Raw genomic sequence first — 21,393 nt, 5'->3', positions numbered from 1 at the left:
TCTGACTTCTGTGGGCACCAGGCACACACATGGTGTACATATATACACACAAGCCAAACACTCATAAGATAAATAAAAAAAAAAAAAAAAAAAGGCTCAGACCCAACTGTCTTGTCTTCCTTTATTTTGTTCGTTCGTTCCTTCCTTCCTCCCTTCCTCCCTCCCTCCCCCTCCCTCCCTCCCTCCCTCCCTCCCTCCCTCCCTCCCTCCCTCCCTCCCTCCCTCCTCCTACTCTCTCTTTGACACATGGTCCCTGGTAGCCCTGGGTAGCTTCACATTCTGTGCAGTTGAGGATGACCTTGAATGTCATACCCTCCTGGAGCTACCTCCCAAGCCCTCCCTCGCACTGTTTTTGTGCTTTTCTGGGGAAGCCCTGGAAGGCGGAAGGCTGGGGCACCGGCAGTCCAATCTCCACTCCACCATCTCACTGTGTGACCTGTGGAGCCTGTGGCGTGACACACGTTCCTGCCACCTTTGGTGTTTCCGTATTTAGGCTCAAAGGATAAACCCAGCCGGTTTATCATTTAAATTAGTATTTAAAAATTTTAAATATAGGTGGTGCACGCCTTTAATCCCAGCACTTGGGAGGCAGAAGCAGGCGGATCTCTGTGAGTCCAAGGCCAGCCTGGGCTACAGAGCGAGTTCCAGGAAAGGCGCAAAGCTACACAGAGAAACCCTGTCTTGGAAAAAAAAAAAACAAATAAAATAAAATAAAATAAAATAATAAAAATCAAACCAACTCTCTGTGGGAGGTAGCATTAGAGACACTATGCCCCTGTTGGTAGAACAGCAGCTTTGGAGTTTGATCTGAAATTTCATCTTTAATCAGGGATAAATGAACTCGCTGTGAGTTTAAAATCGCTGTCAGCTTTCTTGGTCAACCACGTGGGAGGGAAAAGCTACCCAGCTGTCCTTCTGAGAGACTGCTGTGCGCATGACCGTGTTTGTGGACCCTTAAGAATTTGAGTTAGCAGTTCTCAAATGGCTGAGTTCAAATTGGACATCTCCTTGTAGCTTTTGCTGGAGATGGTCAGTAGCAACTGGGAGCATGTCAGAGGCAGTGGTCATTTTAAACTAGGCTGTCATTAGGTGCCATGGGGTCATTGCGGAAGTGGGGGCAGGGAGATTGGAAGGGCCAGAGGAACAGAAAGTTTGGTGTGAGGTTGTGTCTTTTAGAAGTATCAGAGAAGCTACACCCATGAAATCTAACCAACATGGCTTCCTAAACAATATGGCTTCCTGAACAAGGAACTATGTTGTAGGTGTATCGGTTGCAACCGGACACCACATCATCTCTTGTTTTCTGTGTTTTGTGTTTCTGTGTTTTCTATAATGGTCTCTGTTGCAAAGAGAAGTTTATCTGATGAGTGGTGAGAATAACACTTATCCGTGAGTATCCCTCCTTTTGTCCCAAGGACCCGTGGTACTTCAGCCCTAGCCTGGCCATGTGTGGTGTCTCAGTTCTCTGCCTCCTGGCCGTCCTCCTCACAGAGGTCATGGAGATCTTTTGAGACCCACACCTCTCATCCCCTCATTTCTCTTGTTTTGTGGTCTAGAGATTTTCTCTAGACAAGATGGGGAATCCTGAGGCCTTATCCAGATTTGATCTGGGTGGGTTCTTCTTTGTTGGTTTCTTCTTAGTCTCCCGGAAGGGTCTCTCCTTTGAGAAACATGTTCTTAAGATGCTGAAGACAGGACCCACAGAAGTCTGAACTCCTCTGGATCCTCATCCTAGAAGCCACCTGTTCCCTTCGCTCCTGGGAATACTGCAGGTTTCTGCACTCACAGCCCTCCCCTCACCAGGGGCTTGGGCCTCTGTTCTTTGAGTAGCCCCCTTCCATGCTTGTAGAAGCCTTGTCTTCATGCTTCTCCCGGGGAGATACTCAGCCTTAGGAGGTGTGCCAGATGGTGGTGTAGAATATGATTTGAAGGTGTGTTACTTTTGTTCATGTTGCATTTGCTTAACTCTGTGAAGCTGTGTTACTGTGCCTGTGTAAAACACCTGATGGTCTAATAAAGAACTGAACGGCCAATAGCAAGGCAGGAGAAAGGATAGGTGAAGCTGGCAGGCAGAGAGAATATATAGAAGGAGAAATCTGGGAGAAGAGCCTATTTGTAACTAGATGTGATAATTAGGCATTCATTTAGATAATATTTGTTGAGACTTGAAAGTCAGGCATGATGTTAGATATATAAAAACCAATAGTCTTTATCATCTTGCTGTAGCTACCTACTGGAGAATGGTTCACAATGATTGTGTTTACAAATGGAACATTGCATGTGGAGTTCAGATGTGCAGCTCATTGAGGATGCTAGGGGCCAGCCAACCAGCCATGGAGTAAGAGTAAAACTAAGATATACAGAAGTAAGAAAAGGAAAAAGTCCAGAGGCAAAAGGTAGATGGAATAAGTTAAGTTAAGGAAAACTGTCTAGAAACAAGCCAAGCTAAGGCCAGACATTTATAATTAAGAATAAGCCTCTGCATGTGATTTATTCAGGAGCTGGGTGGCGCCCCCCCAAAGCATTAGCAATAACAAATGATGTCTTTTGCTCATGGTATGGAGCTTTCTCCAGTCTGAGTCTGGAGAAAGTTAGGTGGCTGGCTGGCTTTCTGCTCTGTGCTCTCACTATTCCCTAAGTATCTTAGTCTCCTTTTCAGTTTCTGTGATAAAATACCCAATGAAAGCAACTTGAGGGTTTATTTGGCTCACAATTCCAGGCTACAGTCCATCCTTGTGGGGAAACTGAGGCAGGAGGGACTTGAAGCAGCTGGTCACGTTACATCACTGGGCAAGAGCAGAGGGCAATGAAGGCATGCATGCTAGTGTTTTTTTCTACGATTACACAGTCCAGGATCTCCTGCCTAGGGAATGGTCTCACCCATGGTGGGAAGGTTTTCCCATCTCAGTTACACAACTGAGATAGTCTTCTCCCCATCACCAATTTGATCTAGACAGTCTTTCATTGAGACGCCCTTGGAAGCTGATTCTAGAACCTTCCAAGTTGGTGATTAACAGTAGCCATCACGCAGGGCATCTCTTGAAGGTTATCTTGGCCACGCACATTTTTTACTTGCCTTCTTGCTTGCCAGTGGTCCTTAGTGACTCATGGAGGAGAATCCCATCTCACCCATCTCTGTGCTCTCAGAACCAAGACACACACAGGACCCTGACAGGCACTCGACACAAAATGATGTGCAACACCACCATTCACCAGCAGTCTGCCAACAAGCATGGGTTGGAAAAGCCGACCCAGCCAAAGAGGTACAAGATGGGAAAGGAGGAGTTTGTTAGAGTTGTATTGGTTGATTTTCTTTTTCTTTTTTTCTTGTTTGTTTTTGTTTTTTTCAAGACAGGGTTTCTCTGTGTAGCTTTGCACCTTTCCTGGAACTCGCTTGGTAGTCCAGGCTGGCCTCGAACTCACAGAGATCCGCCTGACTCTGCCTCCCGAGGGCTGGGATTAAAGGCGTGTGCCACCACCGCCTGGCGTATTAGTTGATTTTCAATCACTTATGCTGATGGTGAGTGTCAATCATCAACTTGATGCAATCCAGAATCCCCTGGGAGATAAATGGGCTTCCGAGCATGCCTGTGAGGGACTATCTTGATCACGTGAAATAATATGGGAAGACCCGTTTTAACTGCGGGCAGAACCGTTTCCTAGGCAGGGGATCCTACATGGTATAAAGTGGAGAAAGGAGCTGAGCACCAGCCAGCAAGCATGTATTCATCACTCTCTGCTTTTTGACCATGGATACAGTGTGACCAGCTGCTGCTTCAAGCTTCTGTGGTCCTGTCTTCTCCACCAGGATGGACTTGAACTGTGAGCGGAAATAACCCCCTCCCCCTTACATTGTTTGTCAGGGTCTTTTTATCACAACAATGGGGAAGGGAACTAGGAAAAGTATGTTCTGAACGAAATTGGGATGTAATTAACGAAAGGCCTTGGATAGCTGGCACGTCCTTTAGAAAGCTGAGCTAACATGGTGATACACTCTGGGCAGGGCTGATGGAGATGGGTTGGTCTCTCAGTGTGGGCACACCGCACCGGGAGTACTGGCAGCTGTACTGGGGAGCTAGGTTTTTCCCCCCTTTTAGAGGAGACCAAGCCGGCCGGGTGCCGCGACACACACCTAAGAGCCAGGTGTGGCTGCACTGAGGCACTCTGTCCTGACTTCTGGTCCCATTGCTTTCTCCCCGCCTGACCTGTGGCTTCACCCAGAGTTTGTGTGTTTCCTGTAGGATGACGGGATGGGGGGGGGCGGAGGAAGGGGGTTTATGACCACATCACATTCGGAGGGCCAAGGAAAGTCACCACATGCTGCTTAGCCCTGAATTCTTGTTTGAGGCTGAGCTGGAATTCTCTCTGCTAAAATGCTCCATCCTGTGGTTTTCAGCACTGTCACTGGCTCCCGAAGCCCCACTACCAGCCAATTCTAGAGCGTTCCTATGGACTCTTTTAAAAACGCTTTTTTGTTGCTAATGGTTTTGTGTTTTGAGGTTGGATCTCACTCGTACTATAGTCCAGGCTGGCCTGGAATTTACTATGGAGCCTAAGGGGGCTACAAACAACTGTCATCCTTCTGCTTCAGCTTTCTGAGCTATGGGATAGCAGATGTGAGCCACCGCATATGGTTATTGTGCTGTCTTTCTGTCTGTCTGTCTGTCTGTCTGTCTGTCTGTCTGTCTCTCTGTGTGTGAATGCCCATCAATGCATATGCAGAATCCAGAGGAGAAGATCTGATGTCTTCCTCCATCACTCTTCCCTCTGTTTCCCTGAGACGGGCTCACTGCTTCAGCTCGCCAGTGATCCCCTAGTACCTGCCTTTTCCACACGCCCAGTGTTGGGATTATGCATACACACTGCCATGCTCGCCTTATTTTTTAAGTGAGTGCTAGGGACTCGAACTCAGGTCCTCAGCTTGCACAGCAAATGATCTTACCCACTGGACCAGCTTCCTAGACCCCATCTTGGGTTTTTGAGACAGGGTCTCTCTCCCTGGCCAGGGTTGTAAACGCTTTGGCTAGACTGGCTGGATTTGGATTTGGGATTACAGACTCATGCTCTCATGCTTAATTTTATTATGTAGGTCCTAGAGATCAAACTCAGGTCCTCGTGGTTGCCAGCAAGCACTTTGCTAACTGAGTCATATCCCCAGCCCCCCAGAGTTTATTCTCAGTCCTTAAAAACCATAAAGACCTTGACTTGTAAACAGGACCCAGGTCATGATTTGCTTACCTGATGTCTCTAATTAACTTCTAACATTTTTGTTTTTCAGATTCCAATCATGAGAGACCCTGGGTGGATCCGAAATGTGTGGCCTTCCAACATTAACGTGAGTGCGATAAGGTGTTCTTGGGGTTTCGTATGTCAAGATGAAATCTTGTCACAGTGCAGCTTCCTGCCAGTCTTCAAAGCGGGAATCCCTTCCGTGGACACTTCCAGAGCATTCTCTGTGTTTCATAAGATCAGCCCAGGCAGCTAACCATTTACCTCATTTCCGATCTCTCCTCCTAGTCCACCACCCTCCAGATACAGATGGGATCTTACCATCTCCCCAATTAAAAACCATCCAAAGGCTCCTGATATAGTGGGAGCAGGTCCACATTAGCACCCATGCCCTTGGTTGCCCACAGCTGTTCCTGGCTGTGGTCAGAAATGTCTAATTAGAGCCTGGGTAGCTTCATCCGAGCTCCTCACTGCTTCCTCTCGGTCCTGCTGTGGGTTCCTTCCTCCTTGCAGCTGGTCCAAGCCTTAGGTCCCATCCCTCCCTGCATCTCTAGGATTATACCCTGGCCTTGTTCTGTCTGACCCTGGAGCCTGTCTCTGTGGATCTCCCCCAGACCCCAAATTCAAGAGCCTGATGCTCATCCTATTTCCTGACTCTCCTGCCCACTCAAGGCCTCTTGGACTTTCTCCTTATGTCATGCTGTGAGCTTCTGCTCTGGGAATGGTCCTGCTACCTCCCAAGTCTTTTTTTCTTAGCACATAACCACTTTGTCTTGGTGCTTAGTCTAAGATTCAATAGATCCTACAGCACATTACAGCCCATGGGTCTTAGGATTTGAGGTAGGGAGGCTCTTGGGCTAGTCCAAGGAAGAGTCAATTCCGAAGGCTTATTTGACTCTGCTGTGGCTTCTTCCTTCCCTTGAGGTCATAAAACGAAAGTAGCACCTTGGCTCTGACTTTGAAGAACTCAGGGGCTAGAGGGGCTCAGGAGAAAGGTGGAGCCTAAGGCTTGCAGAGGCCCTTGGAGGCCTAGCAAAGTGCCCGCCCGAGCAAGGAATGTATTCTTGCATTGATCTGGAGGCCCCAGTGGAGCGAGTGAGGAGGCCTGCTGAAAGGAGACAGAGCTCCAGGAACTCTGGGAGGGATGGAATTCTATATCTAAGTTGTAGACGGGAATGGGCCCAGTGAGAGGCCAGGAAGTCCGAGGAGGAGTGGGCGGTTAGTGGCAGTTGAGCCCAGAATGCAGAGCCAGTGTTCTGTGAGAAGGGGCAGGAAGTTTCTGGGTAAGCAGTGCCTCTTTCTGTGGGTGGCTGCATAGGCCGCTGGTCACGGAAGTAGCCCGACGTTGCTTCCTGTGGCCAGCTCCCTATTCTGCAGGCCCTGGGGTAGAAGTCATGGCTACCAGGTTTCCAGCTCACCTCTGGCCCCACTTGCGGGCCCATGGTTATGGCTCACAGGAGAGTCAGGTGAGGGAGACAGCCCACGAGCCCCACCCTTCCCAGAACTAACTCATCCTAACAAAGCAGGAGACAGTGAGCAGACGACACCACTGGGACATCCCACCTAAAGGGCGAAATTGTAGAACATCGTCATCACTCATGGCAGGGGATGAAAATCCTAATGTGTGGCTGTTGCTCCGCCACGTGCAGTATGCGTGTGAGAGACACTGAGGTAGATGGCCAACGGAACAGTCATTCCTGTGTACGGTAGGCCCTCACTCGATCCCACACGTTAGGGCTTGCTGTTTACCGCAAGCCCCTGCAGCAGGAGAGGGGGGGATGGGTGGGGTGGTAACAGCTTGTCTGAGATGGGTGGAGAAGGTTTAGGAGCAATTCTAGAGAAAAGCCTCCCACATGCGCTGAGTCTTCTGGGGAGCAATGGAAGAGCGCTAACGGTTGGTTGAGCATGATGAGGTAAGAAACAGCCCGGGGCCTCAGGGCTGGAGAGGGGAATCATTGGAGATACGGAGAGAAGGGGAGGAGGTGGCAGGAGCCCGTGCTGGTGACCAGGAGGACTTATCTCATCTTCTAGGGACCTCATGGATAATGAGGGGCAACAGGACAAAGTATTTATCCCATCGGTACTGGTGTGGGTCCCTCAACTCTCCGTTTGCATCCAAATCTGATTACATCTCTCTTTCAGTTGTGATGGTGAGTGAGTCAACTTAGGACCTAGAGTCACCTGAGAGTCTCAGTTAAAGATTGCCTAGATGTCTGTGGGGCATCATTTTGATGACTCATGTTACCTGAGAGTCTCAGTTAAAGATTGCCTAGATGTTTTGATGACTCATGTTAACTGATGCAGGAAGACCCAGTCCACTATGGGTGACATCATTCCCTAGTTAAGGGTCCTCGACTGTGTGAGAGTAGATGTAGTGAGCTGAGTACTAAACATGCACACATTCATCCTCACTCTCTCTGCTCTTGATTGTGGGTGTGACTAGTTGCTTCGGGCCCCTGCCTTGACTGCCCCACGGTGATGGATTGTCACCTGAGACTGTAAGCTAAAGGGAACGCTTTCCCTTCTAGGTTGCTTGGGTCAGGGTGTTTTACAACAGTAACAAGACATGAAACTAGGAAACAGGTGAAGATGCTCCTCCTGTTCCCAATATTGACTTTTTTTTTTTTTAAATTCTAAAAACTTTCACTTTGCACTGGCTAGTTTTATGTCAACTTGACACAGGCTAGAGTCATCAGAGAGGAGGGAGCCTCAATTAAGAAAATGCCTCCATAAGATCAGGCTGCAGGCAAGCCTCTAGGGCATTTTCTTAATCAGTGATTGATGGGGGAGGGCCCAGCCCATTGTGGATGGTGTCATGCCTGGGCTGGTGGTCCTGGGTTCTATAAGAAAGCAGATTGAGCAAGCCATGGGGAGCAAGCCAGTAAGCAGCACCCCTCCACGGCCTCTGCGTCAGCTCCTGCCTCCAGGTTCCTGCCCTGCTTGAGTTCCTGCCCTCACTGCTTTTGATGATGAACTGTGATATCCTGGAAGTGTGTGTGAAATAGACCCTTTCCTCCCCAAGTTACTTTGGGCGTGGTGTTTCATCACAGCGATAGTCACCCTAAGAGACACCACTTGTAGTAAAGGGAACACAGCACATGCCCTTCTGCTTTCGGCTCTGTGGCTTTCTCCTTGCCGGGCATGGGGAATGGAGTCCTCTCAGGTGCCTGGTGATAGGCATGCACTCTTATCTAGAATCACACGGTGTGGCTCTCGATTGCTGTATTTTCTTAATATCGGTTTGTGGGGATGCCGATTAGGGACAGGCATCGGCAGAGTCAGTTACAACAATAACTTGTTTAGTTGCGTCCTCACACTGCACAGAACTGCCATTTTCTTCCGTGGCTTCTTGGGATCCCTTTTCTAGGGATGCCTCGAGGCGCTGCCTCTTTTGTTAACAACCCCTCTGAGTGACAGCTCAGTTTGCTGTCTGTTTCTGTTTATAGCCCTCCACCTCACCCATCCCTTCTCCCACCCCCGGGAGCACCTTGCTCTGGGCTCTAATTGCCGTCCTTTGCCAGAGGCCTGGGGATCTGCTGGCTCTGAACTCCCTTGAGGGCAGAGCATCTCCTGTTCGCTACTGGACCTGGCGTGTTGCAAGCATCAGGACTGCCTCTAACCGGGGTGGTGACACCTTCCATACCACGGCAGGGCTCCTTCATTTATTTTTAGTGTGGTGAGCATATTTTTTCATTGTAGCTTTGTAGTTATGGAGAGCCTATTTGTAAGCAGGCGCGGTCCTCCATGATGGGATAATTAGGCATTCATTCAGATATTCTTTGTCGAGACCTGAAAGTCAGGCGTGGTGTTAGATGCGTAAAAATCAATAGTCTTTATCGTCTTGCTGTAGCCGCCTACTGGGGAATGGTTCACAGTGATCGTGCTTACAAATGGAACGTTGCATGTGGAGTTCAGATGTGCAGCTCAGTGAGAGTCTCTAACAGATCCAGTGTAGTTTGCAGGGTGTGTGTGTGTGTGTGTGTGTGTGGTGTATGTGTGTGTATGTGTGTGTGTGTGTTTGTGTGTGGTGTGGTGTGTGTGTGTGTGTGTGTGTGTGTGTGTGTGTGTGTGTGCAGGTAGTGATGTTCAAAGTAAGGCTGAACAAGGTGAAGAGGGAGAAAGCTCTTTGCCCAGGGTTGTTCTGAAAAGGGACCGCTCCATGACAGCCACGCTTTTGATTTTGAATGAGGGAATTTATTAAGTATATAGTGAGCAAAAGTGAAAGGACCGATGGCGAGTAGCAGACAGACAGACAGACAGAAGCGGCAGGCAGATGGCAAAACATCATCCAATCAGGGGGCTTGTGACATCTAGCAGAGATGACTGGGGACGGCTTGCTGAGGTCACGTGGGATGTCCTGGGGAGAGCAGAGTGGTCTCTCTGTGGGCGAGCGTCCAGCTTCTGTTTCCCACTGCGGCAGGCGTTTGTACACCTCAGGACAAACGCGGTGACCTTAGTTGGAAATGCTCTCCCTTCCAGCTAGTCTCAAGAGCGCAGAGCTTTCGGACGCCCTCAGCTCTTTGCTTGTCCCCTACTTCCCTGTTTCAGGACCAGGGCGCCTGTCCCCAGGACAGGGTGTCCTAGAGGACACTTGATGTAAACATGCTCAAGTTGGAGACGAGGAAGGGGGCCTCCTCGTCCTCAGGGTCTGCCTTCACCGAGCACTAACGTGGAACAATTTACTACCACGGGGGAAAGGCGTGAAGGGGTGTGACGAGAAGGAATCTGACGGGTGTGGGGAATGACAGTGACCAGCTCTAGGGCTTGAGCCTAGAGCTGGTGGGGAAATGGTGAAGCCGAGAGGCAGTGGCGGCACCTGCCTGGTGGTCAGACATTTGACGAAGACGTAGAGTCGCGTCTCTCGGAGCCACGTGTTCTTCTCATGGGGCGGCGTGGCCCTGGGGCTCCTGTCTGCAGCAGAGGCTGAGCTGGGTCCCACAGCGCCACAGTAGACTCCGCAAAGCGAATGTTGAGGAGAGAATTCAAAGGGAGGGCTCTAGGGACCCACCCTCATCAGCTCAGTACGAGTGAGTGACTCAGAGAGAGAGGCCGGAGGAGAAAGATGGTTAGAGATAGCCCGGCAGGTGACGGTTGCTGGGAAGGACGTGTGTGTGCATGTGTGGTGTGTGCCTATGTGAGGTGAGAAGGCAGGATAGGCCCTCCCGTGGTGGTGTCTCAACAGAGGCACTTACATCCAAGCCTCTTAACCCGTCGATCGCAACTGTGACGCTGCATGTGGGAGTCACAGATGTTTGACCAGTAAAGGTTTCTGAACTTGCGACAACCAGAAATTAATTTAAAAAATCAAATGGGTATCGAATCCAAGATGTTTATGGCATCATGTGACATCACTGCAGCCTTGGTTCTGCACACACAACGTGCGTGCTTTGCACGGCTTGTGTCATCATCATTCATTGCGGGTCCAGCCAGCACAGCCTAAAACCCTCAGCTCAGGTTCACGACTATTGTCTTGTGAATTGCAGTGTTTTTTTTTTTTTTTTTTTTTTTTACCGTACGTACAAATTTTTCTCCTATCATGTTAATAGAAACATAATGGCTTAATTACAGAAAACAAAGATTTTCAGTATTTCCTACCATTAGTCCTCAGCACGTAAATATCAAATTAGCGTGTCTTTCTATTGTGTTAGCCAAACAAAAGCATGCATCTCATTAGTATGCAAATTTGCTATTGTCTTTAATTGTGAAATTCTATGTGTGTCAAACTATGATTTTGAAGGTTTACTTATTTTAATTTTATGTGTAGGAGTGTCTTGCCTGTATTTATATAAGTGTGCCATGTGCATGCAGTGGCCATGGAGGGCCAGAAGAGGCACCTGGCCCTCTGGAACTGGAGTCAGATAAATTGTGAGCCACCATGTGGGTGCTAGGAACTGAACCCAAGCCCTTTGCAAGAACAGCCAGAGCTCTCAATCACCGAGCCATCTCTATGGTCCCCAAAGAACTGTACTAATAATTTTTCTGAGTTATTAGCAGAAATTGTGTGATCTGTATACTTGTTTTCCATATCTATGTACTCAGGGTCCCAACAAGCTTTCTTGGTTGAAAAGCTGTCACGGGTGGAAGTTTAAGAAGCCCCGATTTAGATGCTAGGCCAGAGGAGGAAGGTGCTGGACAGTTCTGTTCATTGATGCTTTCTAGTAGGGAGCCTGGGGTCCTCGGGTGACATGCTGGGTCACCCCCGGGTAATGGTGGAGAACAAACTGGAGCCCAGTTCTCCTGTTCTGCTCACTCACTGTCCTCAGGATAGCCAAGACTCTAGAAGGTTCTGAAATCTTCTGTTTGTTTGTCGTTGTTCACTGGATCTGACTTTGGTGGGGGGACAAAATAAAACAAGACAGATTTGCCTGGGTCCCAGGACAGATTCAGTGCCATGATCCCATAAGCACTGTCCCTACGGGGGACTTGGGCAGCCCGCAGGTGGGGCATGTGGTCCGGCGCAAGGACAAATGGGAAATTTTCAGAGCAAGTTTTCAGGTGCCCTCTTGACTCATGGGGTGAAACTGTGGTCCCCTCTTCATGAACGCCTAGCATGGAGCTTCCCCATGTCCAGATCATCCTTGCTGGGGACAGGAGGAGAGGGAAGTCACTAACGCTCACTGAGGCCCAGCAAGGGGGCAGTCAGAGCTGCCTTCGGAGGCTGGCTGTGCTCCATCTGCCTCCTCCGGCTCCACCTGTGTCTGCTCGGAACGAGGGACAAGACAGCTTCCCATGGACTTCTCAGACTCCTCGGGCAGAGGACCCAGCCGCTCACTTTGGAAGGCAGAAAAGAGGGAGGAAAGAAGGGAGGGAGAGAGAGAGAGAGAGAGAGAGAGAGAGAGAGAGAGAGAGAGAGAAGCACTAGTTCATTGAATCATGCCAGGCAGGAGCATTAAAGGGGGAGGAGAGGAGAGAGACAGAGACAGAGACAAAGAGAGACAGAGACAGAGAGGCAGAGAGAGAGACAGAGGCAGAGATAGATAGATATAGATAGATAGATAGATAGATAGATAGATAGATAGAGAGAAACACTAGTTCATTGAATCAGACCAGGCAGGAGCATTAAAGGAATCTAGCCAACTTGTTTTCCACTAGCCATTTCCCAAGTAAGGACTAGAAGCCTCAGACATGTGAGAGAGAGAGAGAGAGAGAGAGAGAGAGAGAGAGAGAGAGAGAGAGAGAGAGACAGAGACAGAGACCGAGCTCTCGGCTCACTCCCGACTCCTTTGTTTTAGTGACCACAAATCCACACTTCCAGGTCTTTTGGATTTTTACTTAGCAAACACCATCTGTCTCTTGTACACCAGCCTTGGCATTGGTCATCATCGTCTCTCCATTTCCTGTTCCCACACTGGGTTAAATGACTTTGACCACTGTGCTTAGATCATGACTTACGGTCCCTTTTCTCACTGGGCCACACTCTTCCAAACAGTGAGCCAGCATTGTGGTGACTGCAGTGTACAGCCACAGTGAGTGCCACCCGACCTCAGGAGAGGATCAGCAAAGAGCATTTCCTTTGTAGTGTGGGGACCACTCCTGTAGTCCCATCACTCAGCAGGAGAATCAGGAGGATTTCAAGGCAAACTGGTCCTTGGCCTTTTGACTATGACCAAGTATAGGACCTCAAGGCCAGCTTCGGGTACATAGTAAGTTTGAGGCCAGCCTGGGCTATGAGACCATGTCTCAACCAAACCAAACCAGATCAAAATAAAATGTTACTTCCTTTGTTTTAGACAGTCAGGGATTTGTAGCACAAGATCAGAGAATTAGGAAAACAAAGAAACTATGGGATCTCATTCTTGTGGCTCAAAAAAGATGAGGCTGACAAGTGAGCACTCTCTCTGGTCTCAAGAAAGTAGTTTGTACCTTTGAAGGTGGAGATGAACAATTTGAATCCCCCAAATTTTGGTATAGAAGGATTCTCACAGTCGGTAGTTACTGTGGAAGAGTCTGGTACTCAGTAGGAATTATTTGTAGGTGTTTTAGGCACAATCACATTCTCTTGGAGGACAGCTCCAGGTGCTGGATTTGCATGTGACTTACCAAGAGGGGCTGTCCCGTAAGGACAAGCCAACAAATGAGGCAGAGATCCCCCGCGGTTTCTACACCTTTCTGCCCAACTCTGAACAGTGGCGCATGCGCTGTGGAGCCACTGGTCGGTCCAAAGTGCCGAGAAGCGACAGAAGAACAAATCCTCCCCGTAAGAACTCGTCTTCCACATGAAGCGTTCTTTTCACAGTTCAGGAGCACCAACCAAAAACCACGTGGGACAGGGCAGACAGGTTCTGCACACAGTCAGACTCTGCGCGTAGCCAGGCTCTGTCCAAGGTTTCCAGGTTTCACCTTCGCTTCTGCTGTGGAGCACCCGGCACCGGGCAGACGATCACGAGCTTTGGCGGTCGGGCTCCACATGGTGACAGGAAGAAAGGAGCCAGGGTGTGCATCGACTCTCGGTGAAGAGCCTGGGAGCCCAGTGTGACACCCTGGCGGACTTGTGACGTGTGTGTGGCAGCTCTGCCACCACTTAAGGGACTCTCTTCTCTGTGATAGCTCTCCAACTTTACATCCATTTCAAACCTTGTGTCTGTAGCGAACTGGACAGTAACGCAACACTTGTATTCTGGGATTCTTCATGGCTCTCCGGTTTTAGGCATTTCTCTCTCTCCTCTCTCTCTCTCTCTCTCTCTCTCTCTCTCTCTCTCTCTCTCTCTCTCTCTCTCTCTCTCTCTCTCTGGTGTGTGGTGTGTGTGTACTTGTGTGTATTTGGGTCAGATGAGACAAGCTCAGATGTCATATTCAGGAAGGCTGTCTACCTCCTTTGCGACAGCCTCTCAGTGACTTGGAACTAACCAGCTGGGCTAGATTTCCTTGGCCAGTGAGCCCCAGGGTTCTTCCTGTTTCCACCATTCTGAGATTACAAACTCTTGCTATCACGCCCTGCATTTTTCTTAAAAGGTAGATAGATGGGAGGCAAGCTAGTCACTGTCCGAGTCATCCCCCCAGCCTCTGCTTCGGGCATTTCTGAGAGGTCACATTTCCTGGAATCAATGCTTTTGTTTTTGTTTTTTTTTTTTTCATTCAACATCCATCACGAGAGTTGCTAAACACCAGTTGTCCCTTTTCTGTAAAGGAAAGTGGGAGTGGGCAGCGGGCCTCGGCTTCCTCGGCATTTTCTGCTCGTTGGATGCCCCTCTCTGGATTAGGAGCTCTGTGATTTCCAAAGCCACTGAGAACTCCAGGCTCACAGAGGGATCGGGACCCACCCATCTGCCTCTAGCACCGCCCAGGGGGACCCCTCTAGACATCTGCTTTAGGCCCCATTCACCGCAGCTCCATCAGATGCTGATGTCACAGCCCCGGTGGTGACGTCATAATCCTGACATTCACATATGAACCTGGAGCCTTAGCAGAGCATGGTCATGAAAGAAAGCTGGAGAAGGGGAGACGATAAGTGGGGGGGACTAGGGAGGGGGGATGGGGAGGGAAGAACATGAATAGGGGGGCTCGGGGAGCCAGTCATGCCTCCCCTAACCACCACCACCACCACCACAGAGGGTTGCACTAGCAGACAGAGGCCCACGGGGCAGTGAGAAAACAGAACAACCCACCACTGGGCCACCAAAGAGCTCGCAAGCAGGGACCTTCCTGTGAAGTTGATGGAAGACAGATGGGGTCCCCACAGCCTCTTCTCCAGGGGCGGGAGGACAAGCTTCCTTCACGCAACTAAGGTACACGGCACCGGGGAGGGTGGAGGGTAACGAGGCTTCCGTGGCTCGTTTCATTTTTTTTTTTTTTTAATTTGTGTGTGGTGACACACGTGTATGTTTTATGTATGTGTATGTGGTGGTATCTATGCACTTGCGCGCAAGGGTGTAGGTGCCTCTGTGCTGGAACGGAGGCCAGATGGGGCTGCTGGGTGTCTCTTATTCTATCACCCTCCACCTCATTTCCTCTCGACCGGGCCTCACTGAGTCTGGAGCTGGGGTGGCAGCCAGAAAGCCCCAGACAGCCCCCCATCCCTAATCTCCCCGACACTAGAGTTGGGGATATAGTTGTTGGTGCAGACATGCTTGACTTTTTATTTATTTATTTTATTTTATTTTTTATTTTACAATACCATTCAGTTCTACATATCAGCCACGGGTTCCCCTATTCTCCCCCCTCCCACCCTCTCCCCTTACCCCCAACCCACTCCCCATTCCCACCTCCTCCAGGGCAAATCCTCCCCCGAGGACTGCGATCAACCTGGTAGACTCAGTCCAGGCAGGTCCAGTCCCTTCCTCCCAGACTGAGCCAAGTGTCCCTGCATAAGCTCCAGGTTTCAAACAGCCAACTCATGCAATGAGCACAGGACTTGGTCCCACTGCCTAGTTGCCTCCCAAACTGATCAAGCCAATCAACTGTCTCACCTATTCAGAGGGCCTGATCCCAGCTGGGGGCCCCTCAGCCTTTGGTTCATAGTTCATGTGTTTCCATTCATTTGGCTATTTTTTTTTAATAATTGAGTAAAACGAAATTTATTATAAGCCACAGTCGTCCTAGGGACCTCCATGCTATATATATAGCCTCCATGGTTCTATGGGTTGTGGTCTGATGGTTCTTTATCATGCTTGACTTTTTACGTGGGTGCTGGGGATTTGAACTCAGGTTCTCTGGCTTGCACATCAAGCGGTTTGGCGTGCAGAACCATCTCCCTAGATGCTCAGCAGCTCTTTAGATGTCGTAGTTTTCTCCCACTGGCTTTTAGACATGGACTCAAGAGGAGAACTCATAAGAGAATTTGAGGAAACTAGAACTCTGCATCGAGGCTTTTGGAGTCTTACATTTCACACTCTGTTCATTGGTGTCCTTTGGACTTTTAATATAGACCTCTCCATTTTTTTCCTTTCTTTCTTTCTTCCCTATCCTTGCATAGTTCAGCACGCAAAGGCATGCCTGCAGCGCCTAGTTAAGAGGTCCTTAGTCCACTGGAGGCACCACCCTGGGAAGATGTCACTGCTGACTGACTTGGGAGAGTTAGTTCTGATGGGACAGGGTTGTTGTAAAGCAAGGACATCCCATGCCTGTGTGTTTGTATTTCTTTCTGATCCTTTGCCATGTTGTGACCCAGCCAAGGAGGCCATCGATGGATGCTAACTGAAGGGGCCATCGTTCATTGCTTCCAATCTCCAAAACTGTGATCCGTATGAATTCCTTTATCAAGTACTAGCCTCGGGTATTCTGCTTCCACAACGGGAAACAGGATCTGCGTCTTGTGGCAAAATGTGTTCTGGTGAAACATAACTTCTGAGGGAATATATACCGTACACAGTCCCTTAAAACCATAGTCAAAGAAAAGCAAAAGACAAGTCACTGATCTGCTTATGCAGAACTTGAATTTCAAAGTGAACTGTTTTAAGGACAATCACCAGAATGACGTGTGTGTGCATGCGTGCATTTGCATGCGTGTGGGTGTGTGTACAAGCTAGTGCATGCCTGCATATATATATGTGTGTCTGTTGCATACAGTAGCCAACCTCAACCTTGTGGGCCTCTCTGATCAATATCTCAACATGTATGGGGAAGGGAAACGGACACTGCACACTATGGTGGTTTGCATGAGAATGGCCCCCAGAGGCTCATCTATCTGAGTGTCTGGTTCCCATTGGTGGACTGTTTGGGAAGGATTAGGAGGCGCCATCTTGTTGGAGGAGGTAGACCATGGGGGGGTGGGCTTGGAGGTTTCAAAAGCCCATGGCAGGCCCAGTCTCGTTTTATCTGCCTCCAACTGGTGGATCCGATGTGAGCTTTCAGCTGCTGCTCCAGCACCACGCCTGCCTGCCTGCCTGCCTGCCTGCCGCCATGCCTACCTCCTGCCTTCCTGATCATGGACTCACCCTCTGAAACTGTAAGCAAGACCCCAACTAAATGCTCCCTTTTATGAGCTGCCTTGGTCATGGTGTCTTGCCACAGAACATCGCTAAGACAGACACTCATGAACTAGAGCAGGAGACTGGCAGTGACATTCAGCTCCTCCACTTCATCCTTACCGATTTCAATCCTCAGCCTCACATTCTCCATCAAAACTCTCACCCACCTTCCTTCAGTTCCGCAGTCACTTAGCGTCACCTGGGCAGGTTCCCTGTGGTCCTTCCCCACCACCCCCATTCCCAGAGCTTGGCAAAGCTGCCTTTTTTTTTTTTTTTTTTTTTTTTAAGCTCTGTAGAGCATTATTCCCAAGCAAAATTGAGGTCAGTAGTTTTCCTCTGTCTGTATTTCCAGGGAACTTGGAAATAGCTCACATAGACCAGAGCCTGGCACCTGCTCAGATGACTCTGGCTTTAATGTGGCAACGCACACACACAAACACACACACACACACACACACACACACACACACACACACACACACACTGATATATATATATATACAGGGTTGGCCTACACAATCACAAACCAGGATCCACCCCCCACCCGGCTGTAACTGAACTGCTGTATCACTCTCTAGCTGCGTTCTCTTTCCAGTGCGCGGACGGGCACAGCCTGCGTGACGCTCTTTAGGAACCCATGTAAGCACTCCAAGTTCCATTTTATCAAAAGTGAGAATGCAGGAGGACACGGGTGATGTCCTTTTAACGGCAAGATCACACTGAAGTTCAGGTGTCCCTTGGCAGAAGCCACACAGCTGATAAGAGGGAGGACAAGGAGGTAAGGCCGGCGTCTCTGACGTTTAAATCTCCTGTGCTTTCCTGTACGGCACTCAGCAGTTCTACACAGGCAAAAGACGTTGTGTGTGGCCACGAATTAAGAGAGAGCTCCAGCTCCCACCCCCAAATGCGGAATACAAGGCAAGGAGATAGCTAATGTTGACCTCTGGCCTCTGCGCTCATGTTCCTGGCACACACACACACACACACACACACACACACACACACACACACACGCCAGCCTCTCAAAGGGACGTGGAAAGAATTTTTAAACAGTTGCCACAAATACCCAATGGCAAACAGGAAAGGCAGTCTCTTTCCCTTGATCACCAGGATAAAGGAAGGTCAGAACACTGAGCTACCACCTCACAGCTCCATTCACAAAACAGACGGGTGGAGGGTGGGGGGAGATCCTGGCCAGAAGATGCTGAGTGAGTGTTCCCAGGCTGTGAAGAGAGGATAATGTCTGCCTCGTGTTTTTTTTTTTGTTTTTTTTTTTTTTTTTTTTACCCTCCTTTCATATGTATGGTACGTTATTTGTATATGTTAAGTCTGTGTTTTACCTTAAATTTCATGCCGTCTTTCTGTGGACAAAGGAGTATGTTTAAGTCCAGGAAGCTGCCTTAAATCTCCTAGGCTGCCAGCGTCTTTCTTCTGCTAATCCACCTTACGCAGCAGCTCATGGGTCGTTCATTAAGTCTGCCGAGCCTCGCCTGTGGGGCCCAGCACCCAGCTGCCCCTGGGGGGATGGGGAAAAAAAGCAAGAAGTCTCTGTCCCCACTATGACAGGTGTCCGGGCGGCAAGCTGGCAGCTGCGGCTTAGGCGGGCAACTTTGGAACTCTTATCATTTGTTGGCAAACCCCATCCCTTTCCAGTTTCTCTGTTGCTTCTTTAGAGACACTTCATGATCCTGTCCCCGGGCTTTGGAGATTTTTATCTTAAGTGGTGCAAAGGTTGATCCACCGAACCACCTCCCAGTCACTGAACAATTATCCCGGGGGTGGCATGGATGGATATCTTATCACTGCAGACTGGGCTGCCTAGAAACCTGGTTTTATCTGGGAGCCAGCTTCCCTCAATGAGGCCAGAGGCTGGTCAGCTCACTGACTGACACCCTGGCTGTGGCTCAGGTTCCCTGGCTTGTGAGACTGAATGATGGGCCTCAGCAATGCCTTCTGCATAGGCTGGCTTTGCAGATTTTGAGTCACTTGGGCTTGCTCATTCATTCATTCATTCATTTATGTATTTATTTATTCATTCATTTACTTATTTGTTCACTCATTCATTTATTTATTTGAGCTTCTGGTCTGGTCTGTTTAGTTGAATGTGAAGTCGTTCCAGGATTTTAAGGAGGAAAACCATAATCTGGCTGGTTTAAGCCACACAAATTCATTTCTCACCATTCCGGTGGAGGCTGCAAGTCCAAGACAGGGAGCCAGCATGGTTGTTGTTCTGGTGAGGACTGGCTTCCTCTGGTCTAAGCTCATCCACCCTTGACGTTAGCTAGCCCTGATCACCTCTTGAAGGCCCCGCCTCCTGGTACTATCCTATTACAGGGGAGCATGTCAATGCATGAATTTGGAGGAGGTATAAACATCCAGTTAACCCCGGATACTTCTTTTCATTGCGGCTAAAATAATTATTCCAAATATTTTTTTTCTATGCCCGCAGAGGTCAGACAAGGGTCTCGGGTCCCCTGGGTGCCGGGAAGGGGAAGGGCAGCTCTTATCTGTTGAGCCATCTCTTCAGCCCCTGCCCCAGAGTGAATTCACCTAGGGGCTGGGGATGTAGCTGAGTTGGCAGAATGCTTGCCTTAGCATGCACAAAGCCATGGACTTGCTCTCCAGCGTTGTATAGAGCTGGGTGTAGTGGTCCATGTCTTGGCTACATAGCAAGCTAGAAGCTGGTCTGGGCTGTATGAGACCCCGTCTTAACCAAATAGAAAAAAAAAAAAAACAAAACGAGGAGATTGGCCTAGTATATATTTGATACAGCTTTGGCAACAATTCAACCTTAGAATATCAGTTGTAGGCATTGCCTCAGGTCCCCAAGAGAAGGGACAAGGGCCTGGATGCGGCCTCTCTCAACCTGCTCTGCAAAGTTTCAGACCGCAGTACTGCTGTGGCTAACGCCTGTCATGATTGGCTGGTGCACACGTCATTCGAGATCATCTGAACCGAGGGAGGGAAGCTGGGGAGGGAGAAGCCTGCAGATCCTGGTGCCCATGTTCTGCTCCAAAGTGTATGCCAAGGGGTCGCTTATTAGACGGTAGTGCAGATGCTGCCATGGGCACTGTAGGCCTAGAAGTGGACCAGGGAGAGGGGAGGGTGACAGCTGGCTGGAGGTGAGAACACGTGTCTCCCTCCAGTGCTTCATTCCAGGTCACTGCAGCTACCAGGAATGGCCACTTACATACTGACCCCACTGCCTCGAACAGCCAGAGAAGGGGACAGATGTTTGAAACAGCAGTCGCTGGAGGCCGGGACGTGGGGGCAGAAACGCAAACGGGAGACCTTTAGCAGATAGCTTGCTGTCCTTCCAGAGATCAGCGTTTGATGGCCAGCACCCACGTTGGGTGGCTCAGGACACCACCTCCGATGGATCTAGTGACCTCTTCTGGTCTCCGTGGGAACTTACACACAGATCACACACACACACACACACACACACACACACACACACACACACCCCACACCACACCACACACCCCTTTAAAAACCAGACATGCACAAGCTCAGAGGGCAAGAGGTGCCCTAAATAGTGCCCAAGGGCTCCCCAAGGAAAGGAGTATTTGGAGTTGAGGGGGCTAGAATTCTCAGGGCAGAGGGCAGAGAGGAAGGAGCCCCAGAGGGGTCAGCAGCAGGTCTCCCTTGCTTTTCACTGAGCCTCAGTCTTCACGATTGGTTGAAGCCACCCACAAAAGTGGCTTCTTATGGTTGGGACAGGTCTCCAGAGATGAGTCAGGCCTGGAATGATGTGGGTTGGTGGTGACTTCCTCACAGGCCTGCAGATTCTTTGGTGATCTTTTCTGCCAACACGAGGAGTCTGATTCCACTTCCCCTCCCCTGAGTGTGGCTGGATTTACTTACTCATGTAGTTCCCAGGAACAGACTGTGGTGCCAGGGAGGGTGGGAGTGGGGGATGACTTCAGCAACTAGGTCTTAGAAAGTATTCCAGCTTCCACCTTGCACACTCTTAGACCCACCATTGGGGGGGGCGGGGCCAGGGAGGGGGCGGGGCCGGGTGGGGGCAGGGCAAAGCTATGTCACTCGAGCCACCTTATGGGGAAGGTCCCTGTGGAAAAGACCCAAGAGCCCTTTATCAGGCAAGCACGTTCTTTTGCAAGCAGGTCCCAGCCCCAGTCACCGTGACTATGACCCTTCCAGAGGTGACAGTTTGATTTCCAAAGATTGCCCTGTCGGGCTGCTCCTCAGATCTTGATGAGAGAAGAGATGTCCACTGGCTAACACTGCTAGTCTC

At 49.7% G+C, this 21,393-nt stretch overlaps 1 protein-coding gene and 1 long non-coding RNA gene across 18 annotated transcripts in view; one reads left to right on the top strand and one right to left on the bottom strand.

Annotated features, from left to right (window-relative positions):
- Lpin1 (lipin 1) overlaps nucleotides 1–21,393 on the top strand; it is a 108,351-nt gene that overhangs the window by 23,568 nt on the left and 63,390 nt on the right. For 5 of the 17 annotated variants that reach the window (XM_076559855.1, XM_015995510.3, XM_006976593.4 and 2 more), the window contains exon 2: nucleotides 5,279–5,335. In XM_076559855.1, the coding sequence (XP_076415970.1) occupies nucleotides 5,279–5,335 (57 nt within the window). Of the gene's footprint in view, nucleotides 1–5,278; nucleotides 5,336–6,417; nucleotides 7,143–7,260; nucleotides 7,380–14,601; nucleotides 14,955–21,393 lie in introns of those variants that run through there. The other 12 variants (XM_076559859.1, XM_076559858.1, XM_076559856.1 and 9 more) reach the window with 12 other exon arrangements.
- LOC143270314 (uncharacterized) lies at nucleotides 11,351–13,885 on the bottom strand. The gene is made up of 2 exons (XR_013047451.1): nucleotides 13,270–13,885; nucleotides 11,351–11,556 (listed from the first exon to the last, which is right to left on the bottom strand). It is a non-coding gene; the product is annotated as an uncharacterized LOC143270314 (long non-coding RNA).

The sequence above is a fragment of the Peromyscus maniculatus genome, chromosome 22 (assembly GCF_049852395.1).
Source record: "Peromyscus maniculatus bairdii isolate BWxNUB_F1_BW_parent chromosome 22, HU_Pman_BW_mat_3.1, whole genome shotgun sequence".
Classification (NCBI taxonomy): domain Eukaryota; kingdom Metazoa; phylum Chordata; class Mammalia; order Rodentia; family Cricetidae; genus Peromyscus; species Peromyscus maniculatus.
The sequence above is the reverse complement of the archived record's forward strand: the minus strand, read 5'-3'. Positions and strand labels throughout refer to the sequence as shown.